General features: G+C 44.8%; 2 protein-coding genes across 3 annotated transcripts; one reads left to right on the top strand and one right to left on the bottom strand.

Annotated features, from left to right (window-relative positions):
• Nucleotides 1–1,124: 1,124 nt before the first annotated feature.
• RPSA (ribosomal protein SA) lies at nucleotides 1,125–5,911 on the bottom strand. Of its 2 annotated transcripts, none has more exons than XM_084511598.1 (7): nucleotides 5,695–5,911; nucleotides 5,313–5,480; nucleotides 4,647–4,765; nucleotides 3,017–3,262; nucleotides 2,065–2,193; nucleotides 1,683–1,851; nucleotides 1,125–1,265 (listed from the first exon to the last, which is right to left on the bottom strand). In XM_084511598.1, the coding sequence occupies exons 2-7, from the start codon at nucleotides 5,443–5,445 to the stop codon at nucleotides 1,171–1,173; spliced, it is 891 nt and encodes a 296-aa protein (XP_084367724.1). In that variant the 5' UTR covers nucleotides 5,446–5,480; nucleotides 5,695–5,911; the 3' UTR covers nucleotides 1,125–1,170. The 2 variants fall into 2 exon arrangements, with proteins under 2 accessions (XP_084367724.1, XP_084367725.1); XM_084511599.1 differs by having other exon boundaries at nucleotides 5,605–5,737.
• A 1,790-nt stretch (nucleotides 5,912–7,701) lies between these two features.
• On the top strand, nucleotides 7,702–10,998 carry ERVFRD-1 (endogenous retrovirus group FRD member 1, envelope). Its single transcript, XM_084511591.1, has 2 exons — nucleotides 7,702–9,046; nucleotides 9,187–10,998. Exon 2 carries the CDS (start codon nucleotides 9,485–9,487, stop codon nucleotides 10,733–10,735), a length of 1,251 nt encoding a protein of 416 aa, XP_084367717.1. The 5' UTR covers nucleotides 7,702–9,046; nucleotides 9,187–9,484; the 3' UTR covers nucleotides 10,736–10,998.
• The last annotated feature ends 8,079 nt before the right edge of the window (nucleotides 10,999–19,077 follow it).

Here is a 19,077-nt window from a genome sequence, read left to right as displayed (position 1 = left end):
AAAACGATAAGAGACCAGCTCTGCAGTCACACCAGCCATCTTCTCTGCTCTCACATGCCTCCTGTTTAGTCCTGGGGACTTGAGCTAAACACCCCTCTCCACCCCCCCCAAACTACGTTCTGTTACCTTCCTGCCCCACTGACAGGATCAAGGAGACCTGGGTCCTCAGGCTCTTCATCTTCGCTTCTTGAGTGCAGTAGAACCCCTCGAGAGATCTCCCCTGGCCACGGTCCCTGCTGACCACAGGGTATCAGGTCAGGTTGGCAGATAGGTGCCTCCTCCCCTTCACCCCCCCCCAGAAGGAGTGTCCCCAGTGCCTACCTTTTCTTTTGCCTTGCTGCTGGAGACTCTTGGTTCAGGCTCCAGCATTTCTAGTATCTTCCTCAAAGTAGTAGCTTCCTCTTCTCCTGTTATCAGGGCACAATACATGTTCTGCAATTGCAGATGTGCAGGCCCAAGCTTCTAGCTCTCCCCTTCACAGGGATCTCTATTCACCATTCTTCCATGTGCATTCTCTGGCCATCACTGTTTCTTTGTACCATGGGTCTTGGGCTTTCTTGCCTTGGCAAGGTCTTTGAGAAGACCATATTGCTCTCCTGTAATGTCAGATGTACCAGCTTCTTGCCCCTTCCCACTGCCTGTACAGAGCCCTGACTTCATGTGAGTTGCACCCCACTATCCTCTCACTCCCCAGCCCCTCTGCACCAGCTCCCTACTAGCCTCCACTCACCACCCAGCACACAGCCCAACAGCAGCCCTCATCCTGTGAATCCCACCTCCTTGATCTCCCCCTCCCTCAGCTGCTTGACCAGGTCATTGCAGACACATCACTGCAGACACCCTTGTGCATGCACATCCTTGGCATGGAAGCATTTGACCAGCAGCCTGGCCAGCTCACAGCTGTTACTAACACCTTTCAAGTAAGTCTCAGGACAATAAATAGTGCTGATAAAATTTGCACTCCTTCAGCTCCTCTGCTGAGGCTTCATCCAGCATTTTAATATATATCCAGAAGAACACACCTTGACCATGACCCACACCACTCAGTATAGTATTCTACATTTGACATGCCAACAGGGGGTAGAAGAAAAAGACATACCAAGCAGCACTCACGCAAAGCAGGATGTGTATTAAACCAAACTTTATTCTCACAGTACAGTGGCTCTGAAGTTAAGACCACTCCGTGGCAGTCCCAACCCACTCTGTTGCCTGGGCAGTGGGAGCTGCTGACCAGTCCTCAGTGGCAGGCTGGGCACTCCAGTCCTCTGCAAATCAAAGTGCAACAAAATTCTCAATGCATCCCTGCTCTTTTCACCCACTAAACCACATTACAGACTCTACTACTCTTTGTGCATGCAAGTGGAAGTACACATGGAAACTACCCAGTGCTCTTTTAATGACCCCAATAGCTTATTGTAGATTTCCAGGAACACTGAGCCAAGGCAGGCTCAAGTCTGCCTTAAAAATATATACATTTAATGTCTAGAGACAGTCAGTGCTGGAAAACACTTACATAGAACCATCCCATGAGCACCATGTTTTCCCTACAAAATACTGAAGTGAGACTTGCTTAAGACAGGCAAATCAGCATACCACCACTGGGCACACCCTGCAGCTGATCACACAGTGAAGACTCATTTCTTTCTCCCTAGACCCATGGACATCCCCACCCCCAAACTGACCTGTAGGGAACTGCTGTATCGGCACAGATGGGACTTGCACTCCCTCAGACCAATCTGCAACCTCAGGCTGAGGAGGAGCAGTGAATTCAGGAGCTGGGGCCGTCCATTCAGTTTGGAACTCCTCCTTCGTAACAGCTTTCTCAGCAGCAGCCTGCTCCTCCTTCTCAATCTGCAATGGAAGGGCATAGCTGACATCTCCCAGAAACATCTCACCACCCACACTAACACTCAGCAGTCAGTAAGCACCAACTAACAATTAACTACCACCTGAAGTGTCCAGTTCATTATATTGGCAAAGTCTGTCCTCAATGGCACAGGACCACAGGCAGGAGCACAAGCAGCACACCTCATACTGGCACAACACTTTCCACAGGTCTCCTACCTCCTCAGGATCCCTGTAGAAGTACAAGTCAGGCATGACTTCCCATGGATGTTCACGGGAGATGGTGCCACGCATGCGCAGGACCTCCCGAGCCAGCATCCACCACATCAGACCCACTGAATGGGCTCCCTGAACAGAGTAAGAAAGTTAGGTTTAGCTCTGCTTCAAAACTAAGCCTTTACAAGAGGAAGAGACTAGGGAGCAACCAAGATTCTTCCTGGCAAGAGAAAGGCATTGTTTGCTAATGCCTGACAGACCTGTTATGCACTTGGACTCAGGACATGGCAACTTCAAATTCATAGCAGCATTATCACAACACTGCAGTCACCAACATCTGAATTAGCCTGATAACCAATTCTCCTGCCCAATGTCACAGAAATGTTATCCACAAGACAGGGATTATGCTTATCATTTACACTACTACAAAGAAACGAAGAAACTTAAATGAATCTTACACATATAGTCAGATTTGGCTTACATTAGCTTTGGTTAATAACAATGTTTAAATAGGGATCAAGAAGTTTCCTAATTCCTTAACCTTTACCTTTCAGGTGGTTTCTGGTATGGCAATATTTCACATCAGTTTCATCATAAATTGACATGGTTTTTCTTTCTTATCAATGAACTGTGGCAAGATTGACTACCAAGCTCTTCATTGGGCCAAAAAGACCCTCCAGCTGTCAGTAAGTCCAGCCAGGTTACTGTAGCACACGCCCTATGCTTGAGAGCTCCTTGGCCAGAAGTTAGCCTCAGCTCCAAGCTCCAATTGTGTGCCATTCACCTCCTCCCCCGACCCACCTGCTGGCTTGCCAGAAACCTTAATCAGCTAATCACTTTGGGAACATTCCAGATACATCCAGGAACATCTCAACCTTCCCCTGCAAAAATGCATTCATCTTGCATCCCAGTGCATGTTTAGAGAAAGCAGCTTTCAGTGCTTCAAATCACTAACCTTATTGTTGCAGGGGATGGCAATATCCACATAGCGTAGTGGGGAGTCAGTGTTGCACAGCGCAATGGTGGGGATGTTGACATAAGATGCCTCCGTCAGTGGCTGATGATCAGCCCTGGGGTCCGTAACAACCAGGAGTCGTGGCTCACGGAAAGCTGCCTGGATCTGATTTGTGAAGGTACCAGGGGTAAAGCGTCCAGCAATAGGAGTAGCCCCAGTGGCAGCAGCAAACTTCAGAACAGCACGCTGCAAAACAGACCACAAATGTGAAGCAGGATATTCAATTTCAAACAACTTGCCCTGGTGTGCTGTCAGTGAACACATTAACTTCTTTCAGTTCTTGTGCAACCAAGGCTCAGGCACTAATTTAAAAGCAATAAAAGCACTTAAAAATAACTCCTTCTTTTGGTGTTGCAGGTAAGATCACATCCACCAGCAATGCTGGAAGTCAATATACAGAACAAAAGCTTCCCTAACCTAAATTAGTTGCATGTTCTACTCCAAAATTAAGTCTCAAAAACAAATCATGGGAAGCATAGGCGTAAAATGGCTTTATAAAACCATCTACACTGGAAAATACCTTCAAGATCATGTAGTTCAACCATCAGTCTGACCTACAAAGTCCCATAACTAGACCAGGCCCCTGGTCACATTAATCCATAAGAAAAATGATTTTACATCAACTACTCCTACATCCATTTACTATCCAGTAGTGTAACTTCACTGACTACAGGAAAAGCTCACTAGTAAATATAGGCAGGCTAACCACATCTACTAAGACTACAGTTGCAGTCATCTGCAACAGCTTTCAATCTCCCAGGCATCAGCCGGCAGGACATGTGGCAGGGCCTAGTATTAAATCCCAATCATAGAGGGAGCTCCTCTCCTGGCATTACCAAAAACCCTGCCATCTGGTTTGCTGTAGCACACTTCCGACACTTGAGAGCTCATTGGCCAGAAGCTGACCTGAGCATCAAGCTTTAACAGTGTGCAGGTCAAGTAAATAGGAACTCGTGCTTTGCTTCTGTAAATCTGTTCATCATCTTCCCCTACATTTGTGGCATCACATGGATTACTCCAAAGAAAATACGCGCACACGTAAACCTCAGCACCAATTAGATTTATTGGAAGGGTGCAATGCATCCCCTGCTATGAAAACAGTTTTTATGCTAAAAATCTAAAGTGATAAATTAAAAAATATATGTTACTATTTCCTGTTCAACAACAGAGTTATTTCTTCTTTGAAAACCTTTCTATCGCATACTTTCTGTCCCCAAAAAGCCATGCTGATGACTCAAGGAATGAATGGGTGACTGGGGGTGCAGAAGACTGACTACTAATACACTGGAAACCCAACAGGATATAACCAAAAGAAGATAAAAAAAAACAAATAAACTTCTCACATCCTCCCTGAAACCTATGGGAACTGGGGACAGGGGGGAACCCTCCGTGGAACTGTTCTACACTTCAAGCATAACACACGAGGAATGCTTCTGAAACAGTGTTACTAGTGCCGAAGTTTGAATTTTCCACTTTTATCATCAAGCTGCCACTGGCATGCCATGATGCATGCCAAAAGAGTCCTGCTCCCAGGACTGAAGGCCTTATCACCAGCAAAGAATGCCCATACCTGTCCAGTATTCCTGGAAGAGATTACGCTCACATCAGCTGGGTTCTCAATAGCAACAATGGCACGGGCTGCCAGGAGAAGTTTTTCCCAGGTCCTCTTCAAATTGATGATGTAAATACCTACGGGTGACAAAAAGATTTAAAGTAACCATCAAACAAGTTTCTAACTCAAGATAGCACTCTTCTGCTAATAAGTTTGTCACATGACTGCATTTACTTCAAAACTCTAGATAGTGGAAAGTTGTGCAAAGAAAAATTTTACCATATAGGCTTAAGATAGCATGCTCCAGCACCTACCAGTACAGACCAGGACCTGGCAAGAGTTGCTGCATTTTAACATGCTGCAGCTCAGCTTGCAGCTGAGTTTTGTCAGCTCAGTGCTAACAAGAAATAAAAATTACTGCTGTGACACTAAAATAATTTTGTTATCATAGTAATGACCATAATCAAGCACTGAATCATTTACTGAGGTCTAAAATCAGTGCTTTGTTGTACTTCTTGGAGTAACATGACTTAACTACTAAGGATTACCATACTTTTAAGGCCATCAACTACCAGGAAGCTCGAGCACTGGCACTTGCCATGTTTCCCCAGCTCTGCCCACCAAATCTCTGCAGCCGCCCGGACTGGCTGTGCCTAAAGCCTGCCTCCCACCCCTGGGCTCTACCATCGCTCTTCCTCTTGTAGATGTACTGCTCCATCTGGAAGTCAAGGTTAGTGCCTCCCAGGTGGGTCCCGGCAGCGAGGAATTTGAGGACATCCTCCTCCTTCATCTGCAGGACATCGAGACCTCCGGACATTGTGGGGTTTCCCTCTGGAAGCGACGACAGGGAACCTGCGGGCACAAGCACCCCGTTTCACGCATAGCACGCGCCCACGCCGCCATCATGGCCGCCATCTTGGCGCCCTCGGCCTCGCCTCCCCTCCCCTCCCCTCCACCCCTCCCGGCGGGCCCCGACCTCTCCCGAGGGCCGGGCCCAGCACGGGGGGGACGCAGACAGAGAATCACCGCCCCCCGGCCGCCCCCGACCCCCAGACCCGGAACCCACGCGGCCAACGCCGTGTGGAAGCCTCAGCAGGCGCCGAAAGAAAAGGACGGCCGCTTCCGCGCCATGCCTATATATGGCCCTGCGCCGGCCAATGGGGAGCCTCGCGCCCCCCGGAAGGGCGGGGCTCCGCCGGTTGCTAAGGAAGGAGGTGCCTAGCGACCGGGGGAGGCCTGCGCGTGGCAGGGCGGGCTGTCTGCCTGGGCTACCCGGAAACCGAGGGGAGGGGAGGGGAGGGGAGGGGAGGGGAGGGGAGGGGAGGGGAGGGGAAAGTGCTTTTGCCGCTGCTTCCGCAGGGTTTTCATCACTAAAGCAGGCTGGCCAAAATCACAGAATCACAGAATTTCTAGGTTGGAAGACACCTCGAGATCATCGAGTCCAACCTATGACCTAACACTAACAGTCCTCCACTAAACCATATCGCTAAGCTCTACATCTAAACGTCTAAATCCTCACTCCAAAAAGGAACAACGGGTCTTCTGATTTTATGAGCTACTTTTTTTTTTTTTTTTTTTTTTTTTTTTTTTTTGGGGTGGTGGTGGTGCAAGAGTATTCAGATAAATCACATGATGTTGGCTTCATTGTATCAAGCTCCCTTTGATAAGCACTTGAGATTGTACTTGTCACATTACTTACCGCATCTGTTATTTGGGACAGAAACAAAAAAGGAGGTGGTTCAATAGGCAGGGGAGAATTCTCAGTCAGGTTTTGGTTTAGCACGTCAGCTGGGTGCAGCTGGCTCTTCCCGCAGCACATTCCTCTGCCTCCCTTAAAGATGGACTGAACAGCACAGGGGTCGAATGGTACCTTCTTTTCTGATGGAAGTAATGCCTTGCCTGTCGTTCTGTGCAACAATTCCCCTTCCCTCATTAAAAATCAGCTTGTGTTTTTTTGTTCAAAGGACAGTTTGTATAAAATAGGGTTGGCCTTTGCCCCGCTGAGACTCATATTGATTTGCCAAGCAGTGCTCTTCCTGGTATTGCTGGTGGTTTGCTGCTTGCTGAGCTCCTCCTTGCAGGTTTCCCTCAGTGATTGCTTTAGGGATACTACAAAGCTCCATCAAATATATCAGCAACCAGCAGGTGTTTCCATCACTGTACCACCATCTACTGATCAGCTGAATCAATAAAAGATTTGCATTATTCTATTACTGCAGTTGGGAAGTGTTTAAAAACTCCAGAAATGGTTCTCCTTGCTTGTGCAACAAAATTGCAGATTGCTACAGCAAAAGAATACTTTGTCCACTGTGTGAGGCTGCACAATTTGTAACTGCTGCACCTGCCCTCCTGTGACAAATACCTTATTGTATGGTGTCATGCTCATGGCTAACAAATGCTTTAGTGACACACTGCAGCTAAAACAGGGGGTGTGAAACATGAATTGCCTGACTGCTGTGCACAAAGCATATTGTAATATGGTCGCTGCAGCGCTACAGTGCTTAACATCATAGGAAATTGCCCTTCGTTCCTAGCACGGAATAGCTCTCGTGTTATCCTTTGCAGTTTTTCTTCCACCACCACTGTAAATGTTTTCTGTAGCAAGTCTGTGCACATAGCAACGACATTTTTGAGTTGAACTTGATCTTTATGAACTTTTGAATGAGAACGATGACATTTATCACCCATTAATTTATGCTTGCTGTTGTTACAACATTATGTTACACAAGTATGTATTTTAGGATCTGTGGAGGAATGGTTAAGTGAAGTAGGTCATGTGAATGTTGAGCAACTAGGAGGTCGCGAGCTAACAAAGTATCGAACGCAGCTCATATGAGTCTGAGAAAGTACGTAAAATCTGGGAGGTTTCTGGGAGGTTTTAGGGAGGTTTCAGGGAGGTTTCAGGTACAAGAACATGATATCTGTTGGTATGCTGGGAAAGTACTAACTGTGTTATTTTGGTGGGAAACTAGCTGATAGAATAGAGAAATGCACTAACCAATCATGAGCTTAGCTTTTGCAATATGTATGAGCTAATTATATTGAATTAGATAAAAGACGACTGAGCTATCCAATAAATCGAAGTTCACTGATCACTCATATTGAGCGTCTGTGTCTTCCTTCCGTCGACAACAAATGTCCTCGCGACAAATGGCGCCCGAACAGGGACTAATCTGAACGGGAACAGGGACATGCAATACAGGAACAGGGACTTCGCTGGAGTTGAACCTGCGCTGGAATTGTACCTGCGAGCCACGGTTGGACGGAATACGAGGACCGGTCCTGCAACGCAGCTCAGGAGGTGAAAAGGATTATAAATTGCTGAATCCCTGTATCCGAGGTCTGAAAGGTGAATGGACAAGAAACCTGGAATCCCCACACCCGCAGCTCGGAAAGGGAGTCCTCGCACCTGGGATGAGCCTATAGAGGGTCCCGCCGGAAAGCGTCGCTGAGGTCTTTGCAAAGGCTGCAACGGTACCGACGTATATAAAGGTATGGAGAGACAAGCGGCGTATGATTTGCTCAAATGCTTTTTAGAAAAGCGGAGCACACAGCTTATAGACTGCAAAAAGGATTTACCAGGATTATTAGCATATGGGGTAGCTAAGGGTTGTTTTATCAGTCCTGATACAGTTTTTGAACAAACAGAGTGGCGTAAATTTGGGGACAAATTGTTTGATGAAAATAAGACTGCTAAAAAATTATTGAAGCCTTGGAGAGCAGTCACTAACGCCTTAGTTATACATCAGGCTGAGCAGAGAGTTGCTGCTACCGCTACAGAGCGACTGGGATTGCCGGGAAGTGCTGGAGCTGGGGATTGCCCACTGCCGCCTTCAGTGAGAACGATAACGCTGCCTCAGGGGGCTACGGGGCAATGGGAGCCTCCCCCCCCTCAGTCACCGCCACGAGCAGCGCTGCACTCGGGAGTTCCGCGGAATCGAACGGCAGCCGACCCTCACCGTGTGGCGAGTCGGCACAGAGCAGAGGGACGGACATCAGGACCCTGCAGCCTGTCTGACGTAACCATGGAAGCAGCGGCGGCTGTGCTGCTTCTCTCTGGCATTCTTTTTATAAGAGGTTTACCTTGCAATGAAAAAGGGATACTAACTGGAGTGTTAATAATTGTATGTGTTATTCTTAAATGTCCAGGTATTTTGTGTTGAAAGTATTTGTGTAAGGGTAAGGTTTTAAAACAAAGTGTTGCAAGTCACTTCAGGAGGAACACAATGAGAGGCAATACTTGTTTGTTTGCTTATCATTCTAAATTATATTCTTGTGGTATGATTGAGGTTGTGGTATGATTGAGAGTGAGATGTGCAAGAGGCCTCTGAGTGTACAATTGTGCTCTGAGTGTGCAAGTGTGCTCTGGGTGTGAGTGTGCTGTGTACTGTGTTAGTGAGAGCCCATTTATTGCCATAGTACAGGCTGAAATCATAGGAAATTAGTACTGGTCAAGCAAAATCATGTTTCACAAGTATGGGGTCATTGTGTGAAGTAGCCACTAGGAGAAACTTAAGGGAACGTACTGTTTAAAACTTTTTGATCAAAAATGTTATAGAGATTTTGAAATGGTGCCGGAAACAGGTACCCAGTGGATCACTGCAAAGTGGACTGAAGCAGCTTTAGAATCTGCACACGCCAAAGACGACCAGGAAGAGGTTCCTGATAATTATTCTGACAATGACGTGGGTTGTGACACCTCGACAACTGTCAAGAACAGCCTTCGATCACCATCAAGTGATTAGGTTTAAGTGTGTTACTATTAAGTTGTGTTACTTACTATTAATTGTGTTACCATTAAGTGCTTACAGTAATTGTAGTGTTATTAGGGTTAAGTTGTATAGTTGTGTTATGTTATGTATCCTTTCAGAACATGCTTGTTTGGGGTCCCAATAGGGGATCCAAAGGAACTGAGTGAAATGTTAGCACCATATTCTGCCAGTATTACTCTACTCAGTAGATCCCTTTCTGCAAACATCTCGGATGGAGTAGTTGCTGCCCTGCAAGCTCTTAATAACTCACTGCCATGGGACCCTCAAGAACTGGATCTCCTGGGGTCTGTGGTAGTAGGGAATAGCAGTAGTAACTGGACACAAACATGCTTTGTACTCAATGAAGGGAAACAAAATAAAACGCACTGGACCAACATAACATCGAGGACCCTTGGATTTGAGGCCAATGGACATTACTGTGGATGGAACAACACCGGGAACATTAGTGTACCATTTGGGGCGTATGGAATAGGTGACACCAATTCGATCTGGTTTCAAAGTCAGGCCAAAGCTTTGCCACCTGGCATGTTTTTAATCTGTGGGGACCGTGCATGGCAAGGAATACCAGCTAGTGCTTTTGGGGGTCCGTGTTACCTAGGACGACTTACACTTTTCGCTCCAGATTTGCACTCGTGGCAGAACTCGACAGGGAGCAGAAGAATTAAACGAGAATTAAAAACTTTGGGTTCTGACTGTAATGATGGTGTAGAATTGTGGGGTCCAGCAGAAAGATTCTTTGCTTCTTTGGTACCTGGTGTGGGAACTGCACATGCTTTGACTAACATTAATAAGCTTGCTTGTTGGGCTGTTAAACAATCAAATGTAACAACACAAGTTCTTTCTGAAATGTCGCAAGATATGGAGAGCATAAGACATGCTGTATTACAAAATAGGGCCGCTATTGATTTCTTGTTATTAGCTCAAGGACATGGGTGTGAAGATGTAGAAGGAATGTGTTGCTTTAATCTCTCTGATCATGGGCAATCAATTCACAATCAATTAAAATGGTTAATGGATCATACACAAAAAATTACGATACAGAATAATTGGTTTGATGATTGGCTTAAATCTGTCTTTGGAAATGTAGGGGGATGGGTTTTTAACTTAATCAAAGAGGGACTTCGCTTTTTGCTTATAATTGTATTGATTATAATTGCTGCGCAGGTAGTCTTTAGCTGCTTATCTAGGAAACTAGAACAACTCACAGAGAAGGTGTTTATAGCCCAAAATAAAAACGGGGGAATTGTGGAGGAATGGTTAAGTGAAGTAGGTCATGTGAATGTTGAGCAACTAGGAGGTCGCGAGCTAACAAAGTATCGAACGCAGCTCATATGAGTCTGAGAAAGTACGTAAAATCTGGGAGGTTTCTGGGAGGCTTTAGGGAGGTTTCAGGGAGGTTTCAGGTACAAGAACATGATATCTGTTGGTATGCTGGGAAAGTACTAACTGTGTTATTTTGGTGGGAAACTAGCTGATAGAATAGAGAAATGCACTAACCAATCATGAGCTTAGCTTTTGCAATATGTATGAGCTAATTATATTGAATTAGATAAAAGACGACTGAGCTATCCAATAAATCGAAGTTCACTGATCACTCATATTGAGCGTCTGTGTCTTCCTTCCGTCGACAACAAATGTCCTCGCAACAAGGATCACAGTGTGAATATTATGTTTCTAATGTGAGTATTTGAAGGGGAGAAGTATATTAAAAACAATTGTGAAATTGTAAGTTGGGAGCATCCTCTTCAAAGTACACTGTGTTTTTGTTTGTTTGTTTTTTTCTAGGAGAAAATTTAAGGTTTCTTTTGAACTCTTGAAATGATGAGAAATCAAAGATTTACATTAACACTTTAGAATTCTGCTTTCCTGTTGAACGTGAAATTCAAGGTTTTATGGTTATTTGATAAATTATATTTAGCTTCTAAATTGCTTGCAGTGGGAGGCAGCCTCTAAGAGGCTACAGTATCTTTTCTACTTTCCCCTTCCTTCTCTCCTCATTAGCACTGTCAAGTGCTACAACACGGTGTTGTATGCTGTGGGAGAGTTTACACAGCCCTGTTCTACGTTTTAAAGTACCAAGGTTGTCACTATCTTTTAGAGAAATTACAATAAAAGTAGGTTAAACTGAAACTTGACTCACACATTCTGTTCTGCAGTGGACATTAACATGATAATTTCACATCTGAAGTTTATTGGTTTTGTTTTTTGTTTGTTTGCTTTTAAGAAGGAGCAGAAAGTGATCAGACTTCACATGCTTCATCGTCTTTCTCCTCTTTGTTCTTTTCAGGGAGCATACAAAAGCCTGAGATTGGCATTTCTTAGAAAAAAAAAAAAAATAAAAGAAGTGATATTTACTTTGTTATGCTTGTGTAAATCATTGTCATTGTCCAGATCTAGCTACATTTCTGGATTATGCTGGCACTATTGCCAGTGTCTTCTGCAAGTGATAGTCAATGTGCCTTTCTAATAAGAATGCTCCTTTAGTTTTCTCTCATCTACTTCAACCTAATACAGCTATAGCAGCATGACTGGGCACTGAAGCTCCTGATAACCCTTTTGCAATGACTGCACACTGAGTCATTCTGGAGGAGATTATCTAAATTGCAGGTTTGAACACAATTTCCCATATGTTCTTCAATTTTTCTAAAATGAAAACTTCCTGTTTTAGTGAGCAGCAATTTGTTTATTTATTGTCAATCATTTCATCATGCAGAGCCCTAATCTGCACGTCAGGAGCTGGCACTCATGCTGTACTTTCTCCTTTCTGGATGCTTGTTAGATGATCGTAATTAGCAAAATTACCAGATTATACTATTTTTAGGAGAATAATTCACACATTTGCCACATGGTGGTGACAAAGTTAAGTAAAACAAAACTCAACGGCTATATTAGCTCTCCCTAAGCAAGAACATGAACCTTTACATAGGTGCTTTACAGATAACAGACTTCTATCAAACTTTGACAAATGAAAAATGACCTTCTGGGGCTATGTACATGTTTCTCCTAACAGACACATGAATGATATTGGCTGGGATGAAGGGAGGTGTTACTATGGTGTGTGCAGTCCATTTACTTTGGAGAAATCTTTGGCTCAATAAAACTTAAAAAAAAAAAAAGTATTAAATTAAGTGTAGTTGAATGCAATGATTGGAAGTTTAATAATAAATATTACAGTATATGTGATGTTATCAAAGGAAAAATGCCAGTAAACATCCCAGATTTCTCTGCAATCTCTAACACAACATTTTAATGTAGTTATACCTTGCACCTTTTTTGGTGGACAAGCTCTTCTGGCTGGAAGAGTTCATGCTCTGTGGCCTATGAGAGGCCTTGGAAGGGTCATACTAAAGCTTGACAGTGAAGTATTTTTAATTATCATCTTAAGCAACCTGCAAGTTTATTTTTAGCTGCAGGCCTGGACACTTTAAGATAAGTCTCCATCACTAATGGGTATGTCCCTCAAGTGTACCTGTCTTAGCATGTATTTTATATCATGTCTCTCCTGTCACCATTCACACTAAACTTTGTTACATAATTATATGCAGAGCATGACAGATATTGCTTTTTAAAAATTGAGTTAGCTTTAAAATATTCCTTTTCAGAGCGAAAATTCCTACAGTTTAGTCACCTGATCTGATTACAAAGATATTGAAGCTAATATTAAACATAATCAGTTTGACTGTAAAGGATAAAGATGTTCCTATTTCCGTTACACAAACTTAATTTTAAAAGAACCTCTTCTGAAACTAGGCCCTGAGCTGGTTCAACCACAGTTGTTTATGTACAGTTGTTGAACACTGTGGCTTGGTGGCATACAAGGTGGGCTTGTTCATTCTTGCAGAAGGATGGCACTCTAAGAGGAGAAAACACATGGTATAAGGCAAGTAGGAAACACCACAGAATAAGGCCTTGTGTGCTCCCCAGGTACATCAGCACTCATAGTGCACACCACACAAACCGCTGAGTTGGAAAACTGAATCACAGAATCACAGAATTTCTAGGTTGGAAGAGACCTCAAGATCATCGAGTCCAACCTCTACCTAACGCTAACAATCCCCACTAAACCATATCCCTAAGCTCTACATCTAAACGTCTTTTAAAGACTTCCAGGGATGGTGACTCCACCAAATTGTTCTAGTCAGTTTTGGTTACATGTGAAGTCTGAGCAGCGCAGTGCAGTAAGATCTGTTGGAGGCTTTTGTAGTGTGACTGTTTCAGAAACACAGAGGTGGAGGACACTTGTATAATTTGTACTATATATATGCAGTATAGAGAGTCTGCAGAACTTCAGCTCTTACTCTTTGTATGTCAATGTTTGTTTAACGAAATTAAATACCTTCCGCATAAGTCCTTTGTAGTAAAACCACTGGTTGTGCATTCAGAGGTTTAGCAATTATGATATAACACACAGTAAAATCTGTGAAAACCAGAAAAGTAAGAAGTACAGAGAAACATCAAATACCATATCTGGAAATGGGTTATACCTCCAGCAGCAACTTTAATACTCCTTCAACAGTTCCGCAATAGGGAAGAAACACAACAATTATTATAGCTCTATGAGCAACAGCAGTCTTGCACTCAGCCACCTAACCTCTCTATCTAGTAACAACTAAAATAGACTAGACTAGATCTAACTAGTAACAACTGAAATAGAAACAGTAAGTCTACAGTATATGAAAGCCCTCTAGAATACAGTGATTTTAAATGATGTTACAAAATAAATTACTGTGAGAAACCTTTTGGGGATGGGACGTGCCTCTCTCAGAGAGGGGTAAGGATTTTGGCTTTCGAGTTAGCAGGGCTGATAGATAGGGCTTTAAACTAGAGTCGAAGGGGGAAGAGGATAAAACCAGGAATTCTAGTGATGAGCTAAGGGATGGTGCACTAGAATCAGAGGGACTGTGTGCCAGTGAGGTCCTTCGGTTGGCTCCACAAGGTGCTGTGTGTAGGGAAGTGCATTTGAAGTGCTTCTACACAAATGCACGCAGTATGAGAAATAAAATGGATGACCTAGAAGTCTTGGCCCAGTCCCACAGCTACAACATCATCAGCATAAATGAAACCTGGTGGGATGAGGCCGGTGGCTGGTATGCTGCAACAGATGGTTAAAGGCTCTTCAGAAGGGACAGGCAGGGTAGGCGAGGTGGCGGGGTGATGATGTATGCGAAGCATGGGCTGGACTGCACGGAACTTCAAGTTGGGATAGCAAAGTTGAGAGGTAAGGATTAAGGGACGAACAGATAAAGGGGATGTCGTTGTGGGAATCTATTACAGACCACCCGGCCAGGATGACAACACTGATGAATTACTCTTTGCAGAACTAAGAGATGCCTCAAGATCAACTCCCCTTGTCCTTATGGGGGACTTCAACTTGCCAGACATCAACGGGGATCACCACACAGCAGACACGAGCAAGTCCAGGAGGTTCATAAAGCACCTAGATGATAACTTCTTGGTGCAGGTGCTAAGGGAGCCAACTAGGAAAGGTGTCCTCCTTGATCTGTTGCTGGAAAACAGAGAGGGTCTTGTGGGAGACATGGCAATTGGCGGCCGTCTCAGTCATAGTGACTATGAAGTGGTTGAGTTCAGAATTTATGGTGACAGAAGGAAAACTGACACCAAAACTTCAGCCCTGGATATGGGAAAAGCAGACTTCAGGCTGCTCAGGGAACTAGTCAGCAAGGTCCCCTGGGAAGCTGCTTTTGAAGGCATTGGCATCCATCTGACTTAGAGACTGACCAGTGCTGGGGTGATGACCAGTGCTGGTCAATCTCTAAGCACTGCCTCCTAAAAGCACAAGATCAGGCAATTCCAGAATATCAGAAGGCAGGCAGGTGGGGCAGAAGGCCGTCCTGGTTGACCAGGGATCTTCTACTGGAGCTTAGACGGAAAAGTGTACGGCTGCTGGAAGGAGGGTTAGGCGACAGGGAAAGATTACAGGGATGCTGTTCGTGTTTGTAGGGAGAATATTTGTGGTGCCAAAGCCCAACCAGAGTTGAAGCTGGCTGTGTCTGTGAGAGACAATAAAAAGCTTTTTGTTTAGATATGTTAACAGAAAAAGGAGAACCAAAGAAAACATAGGTCCTCTACTTGACGGGGAAGGTCTCTTCACAGACAATGACATAGGCAAGGCAGAGACATTTAATGCCTTCTACACCTCTGTCTTCAATGCTGATGATGGGCTTCGGGACCCAGGGTGCCCTGAATGGGTGGACCAAAGCGGTGGGAATGACAAACTCCCAACCGACCCTGAACATGTGTGGGATTTGCTGCTCCACCTGGATCCATACAAGTCCATGGGTCCGGATGGGATCCATCCCAGGGTGCTCGGAGAGCTGGCTGAAGTCATCGTGGGACCTCTCAACTATTTTTCAATGATCTTGAGAATCTGGAGAGGTGCCAGTAGACTGGAAGCTGGCAAATGTTGTGCCAATTTTCAAGAAGGGTAAGAAAGAAGACCCTGGCAATTACAGGCCTGTCAGTCTCACGTCAGTGCCTGGTAAAATTATGGAGAAGGTGATTCTTGAAGTTATTGAGGCGCACCTGGGGGACAATGCAGTCGTTGGTCCCAGCCAACATGGGTTCATGAGGGGTAGGTCCTGCCTAACAAATTTGATTTCCTTCTATGACAAGATCACCCATCTAGTTGACCAAGGGAAACCAGCTGATGTGATCTTTTTGGACTTCAGCAAGGCTTTTGACACGGTTTCCCTTAGGATCCTACTGGACAAAATGTCCACCATACAGCTAAATAAAAACATCATACGATGGGTGAGCAATTGGCTGACGGGCAGGGCTCAAAGAGTTCTGGTTAATGGGGCCACATCTGGCTGGTGGATGGTTACTAGTAGGGTACCTCAAGGCTCCATTTTAGGGCCAGTCCTCTTCAATGTCTTTATCAATGATTTGGATGTAGGACTGGAAGGTGATTTGAGCAAATTTGCTGACAACACCAAACTAGGAGGAGTTGTGGACTCTGTTGAGGATGGAAAGGCCTTGCAGAGAGACCTGGACAGATTGGAGAACTGGGCGATCACCAACTGCATGAAGTTTAACAAAGGCAAGTGCCGGGTCCTACACCTGGGACAGGGCAACCCTGGCTATACGTTTAGACTGGGCAATGAGATGCTAGAGAGCAGCCCTGCAGAGAGGGATCTGGGGGTTGTAGTTGACAGCAAGTTGAATATCAGCCAGCAGTGTGGCCTGGCAGCCAGGAAGGCCAACCGTATCCTGGGGTGCATCAAGCACGGCATTGCTAGTTGGTCAAGGGATGTGATTGTCCCCCTCTACTCTGCGCTGGTGAGGCCTCACCTCGAGTACTGTGTGCAGTTCTGGGCACTGCAGTACAAGAAGGACATTAAATTGTTGGGGAGTGTCCAGAGGAGGGTGACGAAGATGGTGAAGGGCCTAGAGGGGAAGACATATGAGGAGCGGCTGAGGGCACTGGGCCTGTTCAGCCTGGAGAAGAGGAGGCTGAGGGGGGACCTCATTGCTGTCTACAACTTCCTCTTGAAGGGGAGTGGAGAGGCAGGTGATCTATTCTCTGTAAACACCAGTGATAGGGCCCACGGGAATGGTGTTAAGCTGAGGCAGAGGAAGTTTAGGCTGGACATCAGGAAGAGGTTCTTCACCGAGAGGGTGGTTGCACACTGAAACGGGCCCTCGAGGGAAGTAGTCACTTCACCAAGCCTGTCTGAATTTAAAAAGCGATTGGACTGTGCACTTAGTCACATGGTCTAAACGTTTGGGTTGACCTGTGCGGTGCCAGGAGTTGGACTTGATGATCCTTATGGGTCCCTTCCAACTCAGGATATTCTATTCTATGATTTTAACCTAATGAAACTTGATTTAAAAAACAAAAATGCAAAGCTGTACTTTAGGCTAAATAGTAAATGTAAAACTTGCTCATAGTGTTTTTGGAGGTGACTGAAATGCTTTGAAATTCTGATGCACAGTATTTCTGAAGGCTTACACAAACAGAAAAGCATGATTGTTTGGTCAGGTGAAAAAAAGCAGCAGTTTTGGCTTCCAAATACTTGCTTGTTTATGAAGGACTGTCTGTTTCAAATGTGTAATTGACTCAAGATGCAGAAATTTGAAGCAGAGAAAATATGCCCTGTATTCACACGTGCTGATGTGCTGAAAAACCAGCCAACAAATGCAGCAGTTTTCACAGAATGGTGCAAAAAAGAAGGCCTCAGCTAAATTCTTGCTGGTATAAGCCGTTTTGTTAAAGCAGGGAAAGAACAGCTTTTCTAGTCCACGTAAGAGTCGTGTTTGTTGCTGTTTAAACTGATCTCCAGATCTTGTTCATAGCCTGCTTTATGTCAGCTCTGCATGTTTCTCATATGACAGAGAATGAAACTCAGCTTGGTTGCTGCAGTTAATTTTCTCCTTCACCAGCTGGTGCATTCTCTCTTAAGGGTAATGTCTTCATAAGCTAGTGTGGGCTGTTCTAATAAAATCCAGTGGAGCTGTTCTTCACTTTGATTTTCTTCAGTGTCAGGATGAGCAGACAACTTATGTACAGTTGTATGTTTTTTTTTTTTTTTTTTTTTTTTTTTGTGCAGAGCTACAGTGCAGGAAGGATCTGTGGCCAGATGCCAGTGGGAGGAAGATGACACACCAGCTGGATGGTGAGTTCTGAAACTAAGTCATGAAATACTGCAGTGGTTTAGGAGAAGTGGCAGACTCTACCAAGGGGAAAGGAAACTATGCTTACAGCATTACAGAGCACCCCAAAACCTAATCATGGTTTTAAGATGTATTTATACTCAGTTACTCTAGATTGTAAGAGTTTGTAACAGAATGCCACTGGGGCTGGATTATTTCCCATTAAACCTAGGCTTAATTCAGGTCTTTTTTACGATCTCAAAATGGATGTTATCAATGTGCTGATCAGATGTGCTAACGTGATTTTTCTCTCTCTTGATAGATTGGTTTATCAGGCAAGGCTGAAATGGCACATCTGGGAAGATGGAATATGGGACATACTAAGCATGTTTGCAGGTGATGCTAAATTAGGAGAAGCTGTTGACTCCTCTGAGGGCAGAGAAGTCTTGATAGGTTATAATACTGGACACTTGCCAGTTGTATGAGATTTAACAAGAGCAAGTGCCAAATTCTGCACCTGGAACGGGATGATCCTGGATATATGCACAGACTGGAGGATGAGAGGCTAGAGAGCAGCCCTGCAGAGAGGAATCTGTGGGCTCTGGTCAACAGCAAAATTAATATGAGTTAACAGTGTGCTCTGCAAGCCAAATGGCCAACAGTACCCTGGAATGCATCAGGCACAGCACTGCTAGCTGGTTGAGGGAAGGGATTGTCCCACTCTGCTCTGCACTGGTGCAGCCTCATCTTGAGTACTGCGCGTAGTTCGGGGTGCCACAATATAAGAAGGATATAAAACTACTATTGTCCAAAGGAGGGAAACGAAGTTGTTGAAGGGTCTAGAGTGAAAGAGATAGGACCTGATGGAATGGCACAAAGCTGTGTCAGGGGAAATTCAGATGAGATGTTAGGAGAAGGCTCTTCACTAAGAGGGTGTTCAAGCACTGGAACAGGCTCCCCAGGAAAGCAAGTGGTCATGGCACCAAGCCTGCCAGAGTTCAAGAACTGCTTGGACAATGTTCTCAGACATATGGTTTGATTCTTAGGTAATCCTGTGCTGAGCC

The sequence above is a fragment of the Aythya ferina genome (genome assembly GCF_964211825.1).
Source record: "Aythya ferina genome assembly, chromosome: 2".
Lineage (NCBI taxonomy): Eukaryota > Metazoa > Chordata > Aves > Anseriformes > Anatidae > Aythya > Aythya ferina.
This window is presented reverse-complemented; position numbering and strand designations above follow the sequence as displayed.